We start from the raw sequence: 20309 nt of genomic DNA on the forward strand, positions 1-20309 counted from the left end.
AAATTAAAAAAAAAAAAAAGCTTGCAAGATAAGGACATGGGAGAAGTTTTATGTTGTAAAATTATTTTAATTGATATCGGGGTTTTCCAAATACCCAATAGCTATACGAGATTACCAGCACACTCAATATGAAAATATCAGGACTGTCAAAATTGTAATAAAGCGCTCTAATGTCGCAGTCAAATACTAATATGATGATTTTTCATAACCTCAGGAGGCACAGTAGTAATTTTACTTTCACCTATTAGAAAAGGAAAAAAACGCACATCCCAAAATATCTACTATTATTATTGGTCACGTAAGGAATGAATCCGCGACGTGAGGTCCTGAGGTGTATCCCCACTTTCATCAAATGAAAAGGTGAGGTCATAAGTAATAAGGGGGTACGGGGATTTTTAAAAAGACACTAATATTTGTGCCATACTGCGTATCTGTGGCCAGAAGTTGCCAGGGTCCATTCCCTACCAGAAGGGCACCAAGAACCATCTCCAATCTTCATGCACACTCTATCCCCGATGAATGCTGCGTATAGATTCTGCTTAGCATCCACAATCCTTACAGGTGATCGGCTGTGAATACCCTGACGCTTGCGGATATCAATCTGCCACCAAATGTTAACTAGTTATACCGAGGGGGAACTTCGTTGAATGACCAATGCAATAGTAGGGTATTAGTTAAGTTACATACCAACTTCACAATCTGATCACGAGTCGAGTTACCCCATTCATAAAAGTGATCATAGAAAACTGTCGGTATCCCTGGATGCGTCAATATGTAAGAATAACCCTGCCAACAATTCATCATAGATGCAGTTTAGTAAACTTTGGCAACGTAAGGAGAGCATAACCTCCAACCCAAAAAAGAATAAGAATTGTGCAAGAAGCATAATGGAAGATAAGCATTAAAGCAATCATTATGTTGACCCGGAGAAAAAAGTACCTCCATGATATGATTTGAGGGGAAGGGCCAATGAGCCTGCACAGTGAGAAGGGAGTTTGATCAAATAAAAGAATGCAATAGGAATCTTTGGCAGAAGGGGAGGAAAAACATCTTGCGTGTTGATGCAAAAATTCTTATCAAAATCAGAAGGCAATAAATTTTAATTAGCAACCAGCATAGTTTAATTACATGCAACATGTGCCCCAGAAACAAGAAAAATATACTACGTCTCCGATATTGTCTCTGAAGCATCTCAATGCATCATTTTATTAGTAATAAATTCAGTACCTGTGTAGAACCTGTATCATGGTTATCTAAAAATGTCACTGCCCTTGAAGGCCACCACCCCACGACCCCTGGTGGCTTTCCTTGAGGATCCCTTAAACGCCAAAAATCTCCCTTGACAGCTTCCTACAGCAAGGCACCTCAGTTTAATTTTAAGAAATTTCATTCTGGATACACCATTTTCCTCACGCCTCCATAGATACAAGAGTTAGTAGACTTCATAAGATCAATGAAAATCAAAGCAAAATCATAATGAACTTCATGCTTTGGAAGATGTAACTGTAATGTTCAAAGAGCTGATACTTTTACCTTCTACCCTCAATTAAAGATGTAAAACATGGTTCTCATTTCCTAAAATGTTCATTTAAGTTATGAACTACAAAATGTTGGAAAATACCTGAAGAATTCCTTTTGTCGTGAAGTCAAATGCAGTTGAAAGCTGACCTGTGCCATCGATCCAATTGATTATCCGTTGCCTATGGCTGTCTGCAGGTGAACAAGCAAAAGAAAATAATGATGACAATTTATTAGAGTCTAGAAACTTAAGAAAATAATGATGACAAATTAGTAGACTCTAGAAACTTAGGGACCATGTAGTCCCAACAGAGGCAGCAATCTTTAAACAATTGGTCATAAATTCATCCACCACTCAGAAAAGAATAATTCACCACAATAATCAACACGTAGAATGACCTAGAAAAAGGCTAATAGGCTCACCTGTCAACAGTTTAACACTTTAACTTTAACATAGAAGACGACATCAGGCAAAACAACTCTGTTGAGATCAGCAATTTGGTTCTTGTGGAGAACCTCGCCACTACTAAACTTCTTTCAGCTCCTTTTCTTCTCTTAATACTTCTCTTCAATAAATTTTAAACTAGAAGTTTTGACGTAGTTGAGTAAAAATTTATAGATTGAAGAAGAGATATCTCACAGTCATTAGTTAGTAATGCCTCACATTCCTAGTTATAGCAGAAAATTGGACTTATTTTGACGTTCCCCCATCTACTCTCTTCATGCTGAGATAATTTCCTTAGGAATTTAAAGTGAAAAAAATTAAATTAAATAAGATGTTTCAATCTCTCTTGGATTTTTCCAATTTTACAAGAGCTTTTCGTACATTTCAAGAGCCAGCACAAAACTCCATCAATAGAGAAAGTTTGTGAACCGAAAAATCTAAAAAATCCAAAGGACACTGCGATGCAATAGACAATATACGCTGAAGTGTAGTACCTTGGTTATAGTCCAAAACACAACCGCGATAGTTGCAAGAATCCCAATACTCCCCAACAGAGAATGCTGGCTTTGTTTTTTCAACATACTCTTTCACAAATTTTGGTGAATAACTGAAAAAATAGAGAAATTGTAGAGGTCTGTCAACGAATAGAATGTGGAAAACAAGAAGATGAAAAAAAACTAATATTCCAAAGGGATGAGTATTCTTACCCCTTTGCAAAATCAAAACGAAAATCCTGAAAGCCTATCTTACTGTGTAGCCATTGGAGCCACCCAACGATGTCCTTTCTCACAAAATCTTGGGTATGATCAATATTTGGAAACCCATGGAAAATGGCCCCTGTGCTTTGACTACCCTTAAATAATTTTTAAAAGGGATAATTAATCCGCAAATCCTTATAGTTTCAACGAATTTTAAATTACGTCCTTATAGTTTTTTTTCTTTTTATCAGATCCTTATACTTTCACTTGTTTTTAATTAGGTCCTTATATTTATTTTTCTTTTTATCAAATCCTTATAAGTTCATTTTATTTTTAATTAAGTCCCTGAATTTTTTATTCTTTATTTTATGAATTCTAATAGTATTATTATATAAACATAAAATAGTATATATTATTTAATATTAGTTTATAAACAATAATATTCTAAAGATATGAATTATTATAATGATTTTAAATTTTTCAGCAAAAAAATTAATTGTTCTAAAAAATTTTCCTGAATTAATTAATTCTATTATTTTTTATTACATAATTATTAATTTAATTTACTTATTAATATTTTATATTTCATTATTAATCTATTTAATTAAGCTTATATTTAATTAATAAATAAAAATTAAAACTACATGGACCTGATTAAAAATTTAATGAAATTATAAGGACTTAATTAAAAGAAAAATAAATACAAGGACCTAATTAAAAAAAGGTAAAAGTATAAGGATCTAATAAAAAGAAAAAAAACTATAGGGACCTGATTCAAAATTAGTTGAAACTATAAGGACTTACGGATTAATTAACCCTTTTTAAAAAAAAACAGATAGAAATGAGAGAATTCGTCGGTTGCAAAGTGGAATCAATGAAAATATGCTGACTACAGAAAATTATCTTACCAAGCCACCAGTATCAGCTGTTACAGCACGTTCATCCCATGATAATGGAATTCCATCATAACGATTATACATCCCTCCACGTCCTTGGGTTGTGCCACAACGATGATTGATAACTATGTCAGCCATTGCTCGTACCTTGCACTGCTTCATCTTATGAAGCAAAGCTTGTAACTGATGCTCAGAGCCATATGAGCTATTGAGAGAGTAAAGGTTTTGCGGAGTGTAACCTGTAAACGAAAAGGAAGTGAAAGGTTTGATCTCATCATCCTCGTCAGGTCATTGGAAAAGATAAAATATTATTCGAAACCCAAATAATTTCGTGCTCACTGCTTCTAACCTTGAGGAGAGAAGGAATGTGTTGGTGGTGGCAACCAGGCTGAAGTAAATCCAGCTTTTGCTATGTCAGGAACTTTGGATTCTAAATTTCTCCACCAATCGTATTTGTGAGACTCCCAGTTGAATGCCTGAAAAGCATTTTTATTTTATTTTCTTTTGTTGGTGTGTGTTAAATCATCTGTGTGAAATACAATTGACCGATTTTAATTCTAAAAACTGAAATGCAGTATATTACATATAAGTAACAAAATCAGCACAGTTTTCCAACTAAGTACTGCCCAAGGCTAGAGAAACGAACAACATAGACTTTGAAAAGTATAGCCAAAAAAGGCTTGATGATATGTGATAATCAAAGTCAGAACATTGCCTCCAAAATCTATTTAGTTATAGGTAGGCAACTAAGCATATAAGCAGAGTCCCAAATTTTTGGTTTACCTGAAAAAGAATTTCCTTTCCATTTCGTATCAGTGCACCTGGTCATTTATGTCAGGGAAACATTCAGTAGGATCAAAATATCCTCTACTAAGTATTTAAATTAACATGTTGGATACAACAGTTAACCTGACACTGAAAATTCAGTTATGAATATCACTTCTATTATTATTGATCATAATACCAGCTGTGACTATAACGTTGTGCATGAAATGGGAGTTAAAATTGTAAGTCAGCAAAAGACCATATGATGATTGTGAGTCTGTGCATGTGAAATATAGGAAGAACAGCATACCATGATCGTTTTGTTGATTAGTTTGATCAAACTCCTGCCCATCAACCATCAACCAAAAGATAAAGATAAAGTTAAACAAAGAAATCTGAAGAATGCTTCACAAAAGCGAGAGTGAATAGGAATCTTTTGCTTACATTACTTAGGTAACCCATAGCAACTCAAGGATTACAAACAGTGGGTGAACAAATTCTGCTTTAATGCGGTAACCTGCATCAATGATAAATTTATCAGTTACGGGGTTTCGAGCCTGATGAGTGAAAATAAAGACCATATGATTTGCCGAGATAACAATCGAAGCATAAGAAATGAAAAACATGAGACTGTGTCATTTGCTAATGTTCTCAAGTCTCGATGACAGCGTCATCCTTTAACAGAGTGAAGGATAGGAAATTAATTCAGGTTCTTGATGCCAGTCCAAATAAGAGAGATTAGTTGGCTATCATTTCTATATAAGTATGCGCATGAAGCACCAAATACTTTGTCCCAGAGAAGATGCCAATTCATAAGTTCGGCAATGCACGGCAACCAACGCATAAGTTAAGTAAAGTCAAAATCAAATTAACAATGAAGTTAATGTTCATACTTTTTTGTGTAGCACAAAAACTACCGTCCTAAAAGCAACGACGAAGCTCATAAAACAAGGAAAATCAAGAACATGTAAGTAGCCAAAACGTACCAGAGTGAATTGACGATTGCAGCGTGAATTGGCTAGGGAGCCTTGGGCCTATAAGTAGAGAGAAAAGTAGAAAATTTCGTATCACCATCCACTGACTTGGGAATCACACGGTTCTGTCTATAAGATGGCAAATAGGAAGGAATTAATGCAAAAAAAAACATTAAAAAAAGAATCAGCTCCTCGAATGAGAAGCGAGCATATTTCAGAAAGAACGGGCTTAAATTAGAGAGAGAAAGAGAGACGCGTGGAAACCGGGGGAAAAAACTGTGCGTGTCTTAGCTGGTAAGGATGAAGAGCCCCAATAGTAGCAGTAACTGAAAGTGATAGGATCGGTAATGGAGATGTCATAGAATCTCTCTCACACGCAGAGGCTTTGGCTCAGACAAGAAGTGCCACGTAGCTAGCTTGGCAAGCAAGCTACCATCGAATTGGGATTGAGGACGCCTTTGATTAATGCAATGCGCGCAATAGCTTTCACGGTGGCCCCGAAGCATCGGCGGGTCATCCAATTCAATTCACGCTTCATAACAAAACCAAGGCTTCATCCGCCCTTGGTGGGCCACTTCGGCCAATATCTATTGGATACTCCTGCCCCATTGGGAAACCGTGGTGTCTGACCCAGAAAGAATTTCAACATTTATGACCGAAACCATCGAATTGACTCTGGAAAACAGAACTGGACCGGCCCATTCCATCAACCAGCGATCCAGTGCTTGGTCTGGTCCATGACAAATCGTTATATATGCCCTTTACCTTGTCTCAAGTTTCATCAGAAGGCGGAAACCTGACATGACTAGTTTATAACCTCTTTTTTAATTAAAAATAAATTAGTAAACTTAGATCTGTTAAATCGAAACTAAGGTACTGTTTGCTAGGAAGAAAATGGAAGGGAGGAAAGGAAAAGAAAAATTTTAGTAAGCTCTATTTAAAAAAAATTAAAAAGTGAGGTTTTAAAATTGTAATTAAAAAAATAATTAAAATTAATTAAAAATTTATGTAGTCATATGCACATTGGGAAAAACCAACAAGAAAATTTAACAGTCATGGAAATTCCAAGTTGCCAGTTAGGTATCCTATAACCTATTATATAAATAAGGAAAGGACAATAGGCGATTGCTAGATAAGAGGTACAAACTGCTTTCCTCCTTTTTATGCTTGTCATGTTCATGATCGACTACTAGCAAGCAACCAGTAACGACCATCGATCGGATTTCATAAGAGACAAGTAGCCTTGAAGCCTATGTTAATTTAAGAGACTCTGTGCATCTCAGGCTTCTATTTACCCTCTTGTTATTTATCTATTTAAGTACTATATGTTTTCTAACTATGCATCGCGTGAGGGCAGCTAGGTCTCGCCACAAATGATGGACAGAGCCCTGTGGTGAAAAGTGAAAACCCATTGTCTTAATCTTAGTTAATTGTAAGGTGAAAAATAATTAAGCTGCATCTGCCACCCCGAAACATTTTTTTAAGTGTGTTTAGTATTTTAAAATATTTTTTGATGCATCTAACACTTTAAAATATTTTTTTCAAATGAATATAGCATTTTAAAGTATTTTTTTTGCACATCTAACATTGTGAAATTCTTTTTCATATGTGTTCAATGCCCAGTGCTTCCAACACCAAACATAAAAAATACTTTAGGGTTCTAAACATATTTTAAATCTTTTTTTATGGATTAGATGTATATGAAAATATTTAGAATACTGATTATACCTGAAACTGTAGCTTAAACCTGGGGGGCAGGGGGACATGTTAATTGTGAGGGGTGGAGCTTCAACGGCTCGGGATGAGATTCAGCCCGTAATGTGGTCCATTTTGCTATTCATACAGACCTAGTTTTTGGAGAGTTTTCCAGCTGACTCTATGGACTCAAGCTCGAGCTAAATTATTGGCTCATTAAAAAAGGTGAAAATTTTTCATTTTATGCAACTTTCTCCCAGCAATTTTTTCATTAAATGGTCAGCTGAAAACAATGACTTAAGACTGAAACAAATTTAAGCTTTAAATATTAGTAAAGCAAATTCACAAAAAAAAAAAAAAAACTGAAAACACGGGGACACATTTATGCATGCATTATTTTCTTTTTTCAGTACAGGTATCCGGCAAAAATTCAAATCTTGGTTTGAGCAATCACAGTAGACTTATCCCTTCGGCCAGGCTATCCATGCATTATTAACTCATTATACAGTAAAACTTAATTTACAAAAGATAAAAATGAAGGCTTGTGGCCTCCATTGAACTTGGTCAATTAGGTTGGAGTTGAGAAAATTACTGCAGCCTGCGTGGGTTGACTCATATGGACCGAGCCCCTAAGGGTCGGGTGAGCCGATTTTGACGTCCGCGTCCGCTAGTTTATTATATGCATTTGGAACGGTAACTTTAAACGAGTGGGTTCGTCTCTTTTAATTTCGTAGTGCTCTTCTGCCTTCCTTTATGCATCAGGTTCGCGTACCTTTTCTCTTGAAAACTGATCTGTTTGAATCTTACGGCTGCTCTCAAGTAGAAGTAGGAGCATAGCCATGGATCAAACCAAAAAACCAGAAGTAAAAGTAAAAGTAAAGCTCCTCTTCTGAACTACATATATATTCCACTTTTCTGCGCAGTTGAACCACGAGCGAAGGAATCACAGTCTGGAAAAGAAGTGATACTGCAATAAAAGCATCACAGAATCAAAATTCACTGTGTGATAAACACAAGTACATAGGAAAACCCAATTACAAAAGACTAATATACTGGGAAAGAAAATTCCTAATGTGAGACTCACAATACGCTATTTGTCTGTTCCATCTTTTCTAATTATAAGATGAAGTTAACTAAATTTACCATTCTTAAATCTTAATTAATGGTACTCATTCAATCTTAATATAAGACCCATTTAACTAATTTAATTAGATTAAAGAAGTTAGGTAAATTAATTAATTATAAGAATTGGGTAAAACACGTTTTTTTTAAAACACCATAATAATCTTTCTTAATACCCCTTTTCCCTCTTATACTTGATTATAATTGAGAGAGTATTCATAGGGGTAATTTAGAGAAAATTGATAAATATGAGAAATGGATCTTATATTTAGAACCAAAACCAATATAACAACTGGGTCCTAAATTAAAGACCGGAGGAGTATTTGATACTCCTAAACTTGTAGAAAATATCCGATCTTCCAATCCTGTCATCCATTAAAATTAAATACCATAATAAAGTAGAGTTCATGATAATATAAAACATGCCAAGAATTTGTCGTGGTTATGGAAACTAAGACATCTTTATCTTATATTCGTGATCAAATAGGATTTTAAGACCCTGCCTTCTGATTAATTTGAAACAGCAAACTTACCACTCGGTTATATGTTTACTCTTTTTTTCCACCGCACTAAGCAGCTTAGAATAATTCAAAGCAATCTTTAATAAGATGCTCAATAATGGATCCTGATTGAGAATGTAACGCAGTAAATTGAGGAGCAGGATGGTCAATTTATTAACTCAGATTAATTTAGGTAATAATGCACTAATAGGAGCCATTATGATTAGGAGTACATGTGAGAAAAAAGAAGGCAATAAGTCAGTGCTTAAAGATTGACTTTAATTTTTCACACCACATCATTGTTTCTTTCAGGTTAAATGTTTTAACAACAAGCCGTGGAAAAAATGCCAACCACTGTTGAAAAATTATTAGACTACGAGACATGGTATTGTATATAAAGCTATACTACAGCTAAGTGTCTGTATATGCGGTTCCTAAAAAAGTATTCAAATTATTACTAAGTGTCTGATTGATAACCCAACAGCTACAATAATAAGTTGATTTAGAACACCCCTCACCCAACATAATAATGAAGCGTTTGATTATACAGTTTGAACGAGAAAGCAACACCATCACTATCCTTCGTAAAGTGACCTTTAATGAAAGGCCTGTGAGGGAATAATAATTGGGGTTGGAATTTTTTTTCCCCAAAGTGTGCGCAAAGCTGCACGAGACGAGTCCACTTCAATGACCAACACATTTATATAAAAACCACAGATAATTCTAATAAACTGCGCTTATCCAAAGTATCAGTCACAATAATAAAGATACGAACGTTACGTTAAACAACGCTGATAAGAACGTGACGAACCTTACATAATTTCATGATATATATGGACATATATTTGAATGGTCCCTGTTTCTTTTTATTTATTTTTTACCAAACAGTAACATGAATAAAATGAGTGCATTTGATGAATCCCCTCTGTACCTTTTTATTATTTCTTTCCCTAGCTTTTAAATATTTTTTAGCTCCGGAAATTATATATATGTTAATTGTCCTAGTTATAGTTAACACTATCCAGTTGTAAATGGCAAAGCGAGATACAATCAATCATGGGGTTTCTTTTTGTCCTTATAATTCTTGCCTTTTAATAAAGTGTCATCCTTTGCTGATTTTATAACAGTTTTATATCATTAATTCTGGGGCCCCATCCCCATGTATCGTCCACTCATTCGTCTAAATATAATACAATAAGATCGCTCTCAGATTAATTATTTTGAATATAAATATATGAAGGTTTATATATATAAACATACGAACAGGGAATCAATCGACTGCGCCAACAGGTGAGATACAAATGTACAGTTAATTAGTTTAAGTGACTCTTATTATAGGCAAACAAAAACATTAATCTAAAGCACTGCAGATTCCAGGCTCGATGAACAAACTTAAAAATGCTTCAAGAGAATAAGGCGCCGCTAAAATTTAAAAAAAAAAAAAAAAACTAAAATGTCTCAACCTCATATGGTTTCCTGCTAGTAATATAATCTCACTGGTCCCATCAGGTCCCAAGCTTTCTCTGATCAAAACCCCACCACTTTTAATACCACTGAAGGACTCTGGTCCCAACAAACGCCCCCTAAAATGTCGTTGGCCTGCCTTAAATACGCTCCGGCTTCTGCAAATATATATACTCCTCCGGTCCTCCTTAATATAGGACCTAATTATTGAGTTGGTTTTGATCCTAAATATAAGACCCATTTCTCATGTTTATCAATTTTCTCTAAATTACCCCTATAGATACTCCATCAACCATAATCAAGTAGAAGATAGAGAGGGGTATTAAGAAAAATGATTATGGTATTTTAGGAAAAACATGTCACAATTTTTATAATTAACTAACTTACCTAACTTCCTTAATCTAATCAAATTAGTTAAATGGGTCCTATATTAAGGACTGGAGGAGTATATATATAGTGTATATATATAATCTCTATCACTGAAACAAAAGATCATGTAGTTATAGGATTGAAAAAGATAAGCATTGTGAGGCTGCTTCCAGAAAAGTTGAGGGAAGGGTGGTGGCGTGAGGTTCGCATTCACGTTCACAATATACACGTAATATACATACATATACATATATATATATATATATATATATATATACACTATATAGTTGTCTTCACGAGCTTCATGGGCACCCCGTGGGATTTTGGGAATATATGGGCACTATGCCCCTCCCACTTTGTCTCTTTTTAATAAGATAGGGCTTCTGTTGCTTTCACTTACTCAACCTTTAACCATATCCTTCCATAGTGAAAGGCCTTCTTTATTATGATAAAATAATGTAAGTAAGTGATTCTGGTTAAAACGTCACATGGCATCTTCACAATCCATTTCACGTTTCACCCACGTACGCTGAGTTGTGTTAGAGTAGAGAGTTCTTTTTAATAGCAAGTTTAATTTAAAGGCGGTCTCCGATATTTGACGGCTTTAAAAAACTTACATTTATAAGGAATTTATATCATTTGCTAATGTGAAGATATATACACAGAATCATTAAAAAAATAAACAAATAAAACAGAGATGATTTAAAGGGAGCTTGCTTGCACTTTGAATGCGTGGCTTTTTTGGTTTGGACCCGTGCCACCGATTAACACCGAAAGTAATATATGAAAGCCACACTCGGTTTTGTACGTATAGGCGCTCTTCTTTCTTAAAGATAATATACTTATTTGGTTCTTAATATAAGACCTATTTAACTAATTTGATTGAATTAAGGAAGTTAGGTAAGTTAGTTAATTATGAGAAATGTGACATGTTTTTCCTGAAACACCATAATCATTTTTCTTAATACTTTATCTTCTTCTTCTACTTAATTATGGTTAAAGGAGTTTCTATAGGGATAATTTAGAGAAAATTGATAAATATGAGAAATGTATCTTATATTTATGATCAAAACCAACTCAACAATTAGATCTTATATTAAGGACCGGAAGAGTATATAGATTTTGTGTTTCGTGCTTCCTACGGCAAAATGCCTCTAGAGGCTTTAATTATTTTATATATATGTATATATATTCAGGTTACTTCAACCTTGTTATATTATAAAATATAGCTTGCTCACTTAATCTAGCAAGCCGCGTCAGTGAATAAATTCAAAATCTCAAACAATGATCGGCCATTGTCAATTACAAAAAGCCTTGGATTCTTCCTTCTTGTCAAGGAGCGTTGAGATATACATTTCATTATTTATAAATTTTCTTCATCAACTCGCACAAGTAATTATCATGTGAACGCTGTGTGTGTTTGTGTGAAACGATCCCACAGATTGCTGCTGGCACGTTGTGCTTAATTTGATTAGGAAGAAAGAAGAAAAATGACTAAAAAAAAAGGTATTTTGGCTCTTGCAATACTGAATTATTGGCCTTATCTAACAATTAGAAATAATGACATAAATTTTAGCTGAGATAACAGGAACAGGAAGCGAACAGGTGAAGAACAGAGTGTGTACATGGGAAATTTGAGGACGCACAAATTAAGATCTCTCATAGCTGTACATGAAGCACATGAAAAATATAGGTAACCAAAGTCAAAACAAGTGTGGGCCAAAACCAAAGAGATTCCAGTATTTGTAATTATTATACTCTTCCGGTCCTAATTATAAGACCCAATTGACTTATTTGAGGAAATTAAGGAAGTAAGTTAAGTTGGTTATTTATAATAAATAAGTGTTGTCATTCCTAAAATATCCTTGCTAATTAAGTATATTGGCTAAAACTATCATTATTAGAAGGATTATCTTGGAAAAAAATACATAAATATAAGAGATAAAATGGATTGGGTCTTATAATTAGGACCAAATAAAAAGTCAAATTGGGTCTTATAATAAGGACCGGAGGAGTATATATAGATGTCCCACAGGCACATTGAGAAACACATGAATTTGGCTTCCCTTTTGATTTTCTGGAGAATTCGTCTCACTGTTCATGTATTATTGTTTTGCTTTGAATTTTTTAATGATAAATTATAGTCTTGGTTTAAAGAATGCAAAAGATTTTGAAAGGAAAGGAAAATTAGCCTATAATATAATCGTAGTCGAGTGGAGACTTGTCCATCCTACAGAAACCAAGAAAGAAGGTTGGCAAAAGAAAAAAGGAAAGAAACTAAGAGGGAAGAAAAAACAGGGTGAGTCCGGAATCAATTATGGAGTGACACGTAGACGACATGAATTGGTGTCGGTGAGTTGGCCTTCACCACGAAAAGACGGTTTTGGATCACTTCCCCACTGGTAGTCATCCAAAGCCAAAACAAACATCTTTTCCCCAACAAAATGAAACACACACTTTCATTACCCCTAGCTTGTTTATGTTTTCACGTTATCATGGCCAATTCGAAGAGATACAGTGATACTAGTAAATTAGTCTGGTTAATTTGAAAAAAGAAGAAGAGATCTTGCTCATGAAAGAGAAAGAGAAGTCGATAAATTGAAATCCCCTGTTCAAAAGAGGATGATCCTTACTTAATGGGCAAGTTGCAAGGTTGGCAAATGTCTTTGTGGGGATACGAGTGGGTTACCATTAATAAATGGTAAAGTGAATGAGCATGAACTTGGTTGGCTCAATTCTGAGATCATTCCTCCATTTCATTTATAGAACTACTAAAACACAAACACATTGTACGCCATCACTGCCCTTTCTTGGTTTTAAAAATAAACCTTCACTCAACTTTACAGCCTACAAAGTCAAGATCAGTAGAAGTAGTGGTAGTGCTGAAGAGGGCACGTCCCAAAAGGCCTTGTTTCGGGGGAAGAGAAAGACAAGGGCGCGTAATCAAGACGTTTTGTTACCTTTTTCTTTAAAAGATGGAATTTTCCGAAAATTAATGCATCCTCTTTCTTATTAATTACCAACACGGACACTGCCTCAAGCCTAAAAGTTCAGCACCACATGCCCCTCCATCCTCCCCTTCCTCCCATTTTCTTTTCCATTTTCCTTCGCTTTACCTTTTCTCGCATCTGGGTTCTTCTCCAGGAAGCAACTCTAATCTAATCTATATGAGCGCGTTTTAATGCTCCCTGACACATCCAGCATCAATGGCTGATCTAGCTATGCCCTAATTTTCAATATAATTAATTAATTGACCAGCAATGGACATCTTGGAAAAAGGACCAAAGTCAAGGGTCCAGAAGCAAGAGAGGGTTTAATTTGGGATGCGTGGTCAAATTTCACTGTCAGCTACTCATCTCTACTCCGCTCACACTGCTCCACATACAAAGCTACAAAAATATAATCCCAACATGAACATGTACAAGTATTACAACAAAACTGATCGAATCACACGGTGACCATAGGCGTGAATTTAAAAGTTTTTTTTTTGGGGGTTTATTTTCACCCTTATTTATTTTCTTTTCTCAGGACTGTCTATCTGCTTTGCTAACAATCTCTATAAACAGAAGAATCTATGTGAGAGGAACATAATTGTTTCGTAATAACAGAATTTAACTCACGATTACTCGTACCACGTTGAATTATGGGATGATCCCACAATGACGGAAAAGCAACCGAGTTGCGGCGTCCGAGTGAGGTCGCGTCCGGTATCGACTCGGGCGCTGTGATCAAATCGACGCTCTTCAACACAAACCCGTTGTTGACGAGTTGACTCAATATTGCTGACTCGGACACCAAGTTCTTCCTCTTGTGTTGCGTCGCGGCTCGAACGATCCCTATCAACATCGCATTCGATAATCTCCGAATTCCACGCTCGCCGCCCATTACGACGGCAGAGTCAACCGGGCGGTTAGACTGAGTTTTTTCAGGGGTCTTCTTACTGTGTTTACTGTCCGGTACAGAGTACATAAAAACGGACTCGGAGCTCCGATTCCTGACTCGTCCCAGTGGGTCGCTTGTAACCACCAGATTCTTCGCGTCCACGAGCATTACGTGCTTGAAGTTCCGCCTGACTCGGCCCAGTAACATGGGATAACATGCCCATCTTCGCAATTTTAAAGGAACATGATCTAGAAAACCGGCGAGCGAGTTTTCCGGGTCGAGTTCAGTGGCGTCGAAGCTGAGAACCGACCCGTAACTCAACTGAGCCGCCTCTTTGCTGCCCTCCTCTGCTTCTGGTCTTGTGATATTGCCTCGGGATTTCTTCCCCCACAGTGGCTCCCCAGTTACCTTTCCCTTCTTTCCAACCTTAAAAAACCGAGCACCGTCGAAATTCGACTCCGGCTTCTTCTTAAGGCTCGGGTCCGTCGGGTTCAATTCTGTATAATGGTCAATGAGAGACAAGAACAAGTCGTTCTCTTGCTGAATAATGGAGCCGAAGCTCGAAGACGAAGAAGCAGAAGCGAAGATGAAAACGACATCTGCTCTAGCAGTGAGACCAGACCGGTGCAGAACTCTGAGAAACAAACGGAGCTCATCGTCGGTGGTGTCTTCAACCACGTGAGCCACAACGAGATCACTCATGGCTCTGGTTCCTCTTCGATACAGGGTACCCATTCGTTGTAGAGCAGTTGAAGGGAAAGAATACTCGATCTTTGATGCTTCGTACGATTTGGGTTTCCACCACATTTGGGGTAACCAATTGTGGATTTTGGATTTCGAAGTGGGATTGTTGGGAATATTGCGAATGGTGGGAGGTTTCTGAGATAGGAATCGACGAGGGGGGTTATGCATAAGGGTATTGCGGGGAGAAGGATTAGAGGGTTCGAAGGTGGACAGAGTGAAGAGAAGAAGAGTGATGAAGATGAAAAGCGCACAGATTGAAATGGTGGATTGAGCTTTAGAGAGGAGGAAACTGGAATTTCTTCTTCTGAAGGAGGAACCAGGTGATCTAGAGGGTGAAGGTGAAGAAGAAGAAGATGATGAAGATGAAGCAATAGAGGGGGAAGAGAAAAGCTTGCTCTTGTCGGCAATGGCAGAATCGTCTTCAGGGAAGAAGACTACCAGAAGACCCATGTTCCTGCTAGTGTTATCGGCAGTGCTGGCGTTACTGCCAGACTTCGCCTTTATTTTCGCCAGTAAACCCATATTCGTCTCTGCTTTGCTCTGTGGCTGTCAAAAACGCTGCGAAGCTTTTAACTTGCTCTGTTTTTTGGACGCTTTGGAAACGATAACGAAGAAGAGTTATGACGCCCTTCGGCGATCCGGTTGTTTGCTTCGCCGTCTATGTTCTATTTGCCCACAACGTTGTTGTCGTTCTTTGTTCCTTTATTATGATATTAGGAAAATGTACATTTGTATAGCCGTATTCCATATATAGGCTAACGTCGATATAAAACTATGAATGCGTGATCTATCTAGTTTTCAAAATCTTGACCCCAAAATATTTATATTGATAAATTTTAAATTTTTATTTTGTTAGCGCTGACTCGTTATAATTGATTTATTTTTTTAAAAAAACCCACGCACAGTGACCTTTTGAGACCGACACGAGATATGTTAATTCTACAAAACTTGATGATATATAAGATTATGTTTTATGATAAATATGGATTGATAACGATTACTGAAGATTTTCTATCTTGTTCTTTAGTATAATTCTGAGCTTTTAATTTTTTATAATGTTTTGAAATTTTAAATCGTTTACATGTTTTTCAGTAGTGTTAACCGTGTACTGATAGGATTAGTAACATCAGCACAAATATTTAGAAAAATTTGCCCGTGGGCACCTCCGTGCCTACGTTAAGAATTAATGGATTGCCGTTACCCATATTTTCATGCATTAAAAAGTTAGTACTCTAAAATACTCTCCTTGTTAACTTAGTTTTTAAATTAACCTTATTAATATTTTTTCAATAATAATTAAATAGGATAGGAACAGAGGGTGTTAGTTAATGAAGATTTTTAGGATATTTTAAAAAGTTAAAAGAACGTATCATGTTAACTACTATCATTAATCTACTCAAATTAATTAATTAGATTATATATTAAGGATCAGAAGAGTAATTTATATAAAAGTTAAGATGCGTCCAGTACCATTAAATTTTTTTCCGTAAATGCATCCAGCACCATGAAATATTTTGTAATACATCTAGTTTTTTTTTTTTTTTTGCCTTGGCATTGAATGCAAACAAAAATATTTTGGAATGCGTCTACTATAAGCATTTTAAGAAATACTCTATGATGTTAAATGCATTAAAAAATATTTTAAAGTACTAGATGTATTTAAAAAAATATTTCAGAATATTAACTATTAAGTATATCATAAAATATTTTGAGGCACAGAAATGCACCCGGAAAAAGTCGGTGCTTCATGCACCTCCTCCCTTCGTGTAACATTAGACATTTAGACAATTAGCTCTTCAAATATGTATTCATGAACAGCTGTCTCTGATATTATTTATTGCCGTTAAATAGGTCGGGTCTATTAGCTCATCAACCAAGTTAATTTGAACTCATAATGAGGATGCCCTCGGGCAACTATGCTATATCACGTAAACATAACTGTATATTTTTAGTTAAAAACAAATATCAATCACAGTGATCAGTCCTTTATAGATTCTGATCACTTGATAATTGTGCTTTTCAAAGGTAATCAGCTGAAATTTTGCTGAAGAAAGGGTCCATCAGCTGAAAATTTTACTCCAATTAAATTGCATTTTACTCCTTTCCAGATGAAAAGGTGGTCCAGTAGAGTTCAATTTTGATCCATGACTCCACAACAACAACCCCCAAACCTATAATAAAAAGTAAAAAAAAAAAAAAACAAACACCCAGGCGGGTGTTGCATGCAGTAAGTCAAATGGAAAATAAAATCTTAAGCCTCACACCACGGCACCATGCTAGCAGATCGCTAAACGTATAAGTTCCTATTTATCTATGATTAAAATCATTTATAAACACGTTTCGTATAAATTAAAATAAAACGCTCCTCGTATACTTATTTTATATTTTATAAATAATAATAAAAAAAAACTGTTTATAAGTCATTATAGTATAGACGGAATACATTTAGCATAACACGCTCTTTTTTTGCCCCGCCAAATATTAACACGATCGTCAGTTCATTATTTTTAATTGAGCTTTTAAATTTGGAAAAGTTCAACTTAATGTACTAAAATACTACTCTTCCGATTCTAAATATAAGATATATTTTGTAGTATAATTATTTAGAACCGGAGTAGTACTACATTATTAAATATACACTACAAGAGACGGAATTTATATCCAACACAAAATGTCAATTATTAGCGTGTAAGCTCACTTCAGTGACGTAGAAGAATTGACGGAGGCTTGTTTCGAGTTCTTGACTGCCCATGCAAATTTTCGTGTGCTGTTGGAGGCTGACATAAAGAAAAATTTAAAGGAAAATTTTATCGGACTGCTATAAGACCGGCTATGTTGTATGGTAGTGAATGTTGGGCAATAAAGGGAAAACAAGAGCGCAAAGTTGGGGTAGCAGAAATGAGGATGTTGAGATGGATGTGTGGTCGTACAAGAAAATATAGGATTCGAAATGAAAATATCAGAACAAGAGTCGGTGTGGCACCTATCCAAGAGAAAATGGTTGAAAATCGCTTAAGATGGTTTGGACATGTGCAGAGAAGGCCATTGGAGGCCCCGATGAGGAGGGTGGATCAAACAAGATGGAGTCCTATAAAAAAGAACAGATGAAGACCAAGAAGAACGCTTAATGAGGTCATTGAACGAGACCTCCTAGTCAACAACATATCTAAGGATTGGGTTATTGACAGAGCACGATGGCGTCGTGTAATTCATGTAGCTGACCCCACCTAGTGAGATAATGCTTGTTGTTGTTGTTGTTGTTGGAGGCTGACATAGTGCTTTTGGAGGGCAAAATTTTGGCGGATGAAGGGACGTCATTACCATAATAGCGTGTGCTTATCGAACGAGTTCGGGTACGTTAACAATGAATCGTTTTTTTGCGCCGAAATAGATCAGATATGCCACTATTCTTATTATAAAAAGCTAAATACACATGAATATTAAAACAATTAGTTAAATTAGTTATTTGTTACATATGTATGTTAATTTTTGCTCAAAAAAAAAAGTTATATGTGTATGTTAATATTTTTAAACTATTCTCTTTAATTATGTATATTGGATGATTGGAAGAAGTTTTTTTTATAATTCTTAGGGATATTTAGGGAACACAATGAATTGAAATCTTTTGTTTAAAAACACATTTAATTCACTGTGTCATCGTTAATAAAATTTTTAATTATTATTTTCTGATACTAAAGTATTACCTTTCACTTTAAATATATGGCCTATTTTTGTAAGGGAAAAAGACAGAAAAGTGCTAACTTAACTTCAGAATGACCAGAACGTCCGCTGAATTTGTAAAATGCTATTTTGGTCACATGAGACCAATTTGGCATTATCGTGTCAAATAAAAAGACCAAATTGCCCTTCCTTTTAAATATTGTTTTTAAAGTATTACAGCCCCACTGCCCGGCCGGTCGCTGGAGCTCCGACGACCTGCCGACAATTGGTCACCGGAGCTCCGTCAGTCAGAATTTTTTTTTTGAAAATTTTTACAACTTCAGTATAACGGTTAACAACTTTTGTAACGCTATTAACAACTTCAGTATAACAGTTAACAACAGGTTTTTTAGAAAATTCAACAAGCTCTGACGGCCGGAAATAAATTTTTTGAAATTTTTTACAATTTCAGCGTAATAGTTAACAACTTTTGTAATGCTATTAACAATTTCAGTATAGCGGTTAACAACAGGTTTTTGGGGAAATTCAATAATTGGATGCCGGAGCTCCGGCGGTCAGAAACAATTTTCTTAAAAATTTTTACAACTTCGGTATAACGGTTAACAACTTTTGAAATGTTATTAACAACAAATTTTCTGAAAAATTCAACAAGTTTCGATGGGCGGAAATAATTTTTTTGAAAATTTTTATAACTTTAATATAACGGTTAACAACTTTTGTAACGCTATTAACAACTTAAGTATAGCGGTTAACAATAGATTTTTCAAGAAATCCAAAAAATAACATTTTTACAATTTCAATAATGCCATTAACAAACTCAAAAACTTGTTGTTAACTGTTATATCAAAGTTATTAATAGAGATGCAAAAGTTGTTAACCATTATACTAAAGTTGTAAAAAATTTAAAAAAATAGTTGTTAAAGTTATAAAAATACCATTTTTTTTAATTTTTAAGAAAACCTGTTGTTGAATGTTATACTAAAGTTGTTGATAGAGTTACAAAACTTGTTAACGACATTATTGAAGTTGTAAAAATGCTACTTTTTGAATTTTTTTGAAAAACTTATTGTTAACTGCTATATTGAAGTTGTTAATAACATTACAAAAATTGTTAACCGTTATACTGAAATTATAAAAATTTAAAAAAAAAAAATTGTTTCCAGCCACTGGAGCTCTAGCGACCAATTGTTGAATTTTTTGAAAAACCTGTTGTTAACCGCTATATTGAAATTGTTAATAGTGTTATAAAAGTTGTTAACCGTTATACTAAAGTTGTAAAAATTTTCAAAAAAATTGTTTCCAGCCGTCAGAGCTCCGGCGACCAATTGTTGAATTTTCCCAAAAACCTGTTGTTAACTGTTATACTGAAATTGTTAATAGCGTTACAAAAGTTGTAAAAATTTTCAAAAAAAATTGTTCGGCTGTTGGAGCTCCGGTGTCCAATTGTTGAATTTCTCCAAAAACCTATTGTTAATCGTTATACTTAAGTTGTTAATAGCATTACAAAAGTTGTTAACTGTTATACTGAAATTGTAAAAATTTTCAAAAAATGACGG

The 20309-nt window shown here is 35.1% G+C and overlaps 2 protein-coding genes across 5 annotated transcripts; both read right to left on the reverse strand.

The window, feature by feature from the left end:
- Positions 1-46: 46 nt before the first annotated feature.
- Positions 47-5739, reverse strand: LOC114724451 (probable alpha-amylase 2). 4 transcript variants are annotated; one of them, XM_028910797.1, is made up of 14 exons: positions 5561-5739; positions 5309-5421; positions 4767-4839; positions 4633-4666; positions 4341-4378; positions 3907-4033; positions 3570-3796; positions 2671-2816; positions 2458-2570; positions 1622-1710; positions 1228-1350; positions 940-975; positions 688-786; positions 47-601 (listed from the first exon to the last, which is right to left on the reverse strand). In XM_028910797.1, the coding sequence occupies exons 3-14, from the start codon at positions 4782-4784 to the stop codon at positions 407-409; spliced, it is 1245 nt and encodes a 414-aa protein (XP_028766630.1). In that variant the 5' UTR covers positions 4785-4839; positions 5309-5421; positions 5561-5739; the 3' UTR covers positions 47-406. The 4 variants fall into 4 exon arrangements, with proteins under 4 accessions (XP_028766630.1, XP_028766629.1, XP_028766632.1 ...); XM_028910796.1 differs by having other exon boundaries at positions 5309-5425; XM_028910799.1 differs by lacking the exons at positions 5309-5421; positions 5561-5739 and adding an exon at positions 5216-5234.
- Positions 5740-13794: 8055 nt separating this feature from the next.
- On the reverse strand, positions 13795-15594 carry LOC114724449 (uncharacterized). The gene is made up of 2 exons (XM_028910795.1): positions 14079-15594; positions 13795-13835 (listed from the first exon to the last, which is right to left on the reverse strand). Exons 1-2 carry the CDS (start codon positions 15592-15594, stop codon positions 13795-13797), a joined length of 1557 nt encoding a protein of 518 aa, XP_028766628.1.
- Positions 15595-20309: the final 4715 nt, after the last annotated feature.

Source organism: Neltuma alba, unplaced genomic scaffold (genome assembly GCF_004799145.2).
Source record: "Neltuma alba isolate B1F8T4 unplaced genomic scaffold, ASM479914v2 tig00012189_pilon, whole genome shotgun sequence".
In the NCBI taxonomy this organism is placed as follows: Eukaryota; Viridiplantae; Streptophyta; class Magnoliopsida; order Fabales; family Fabaceae; genus Neltuma; species Neltuma alba.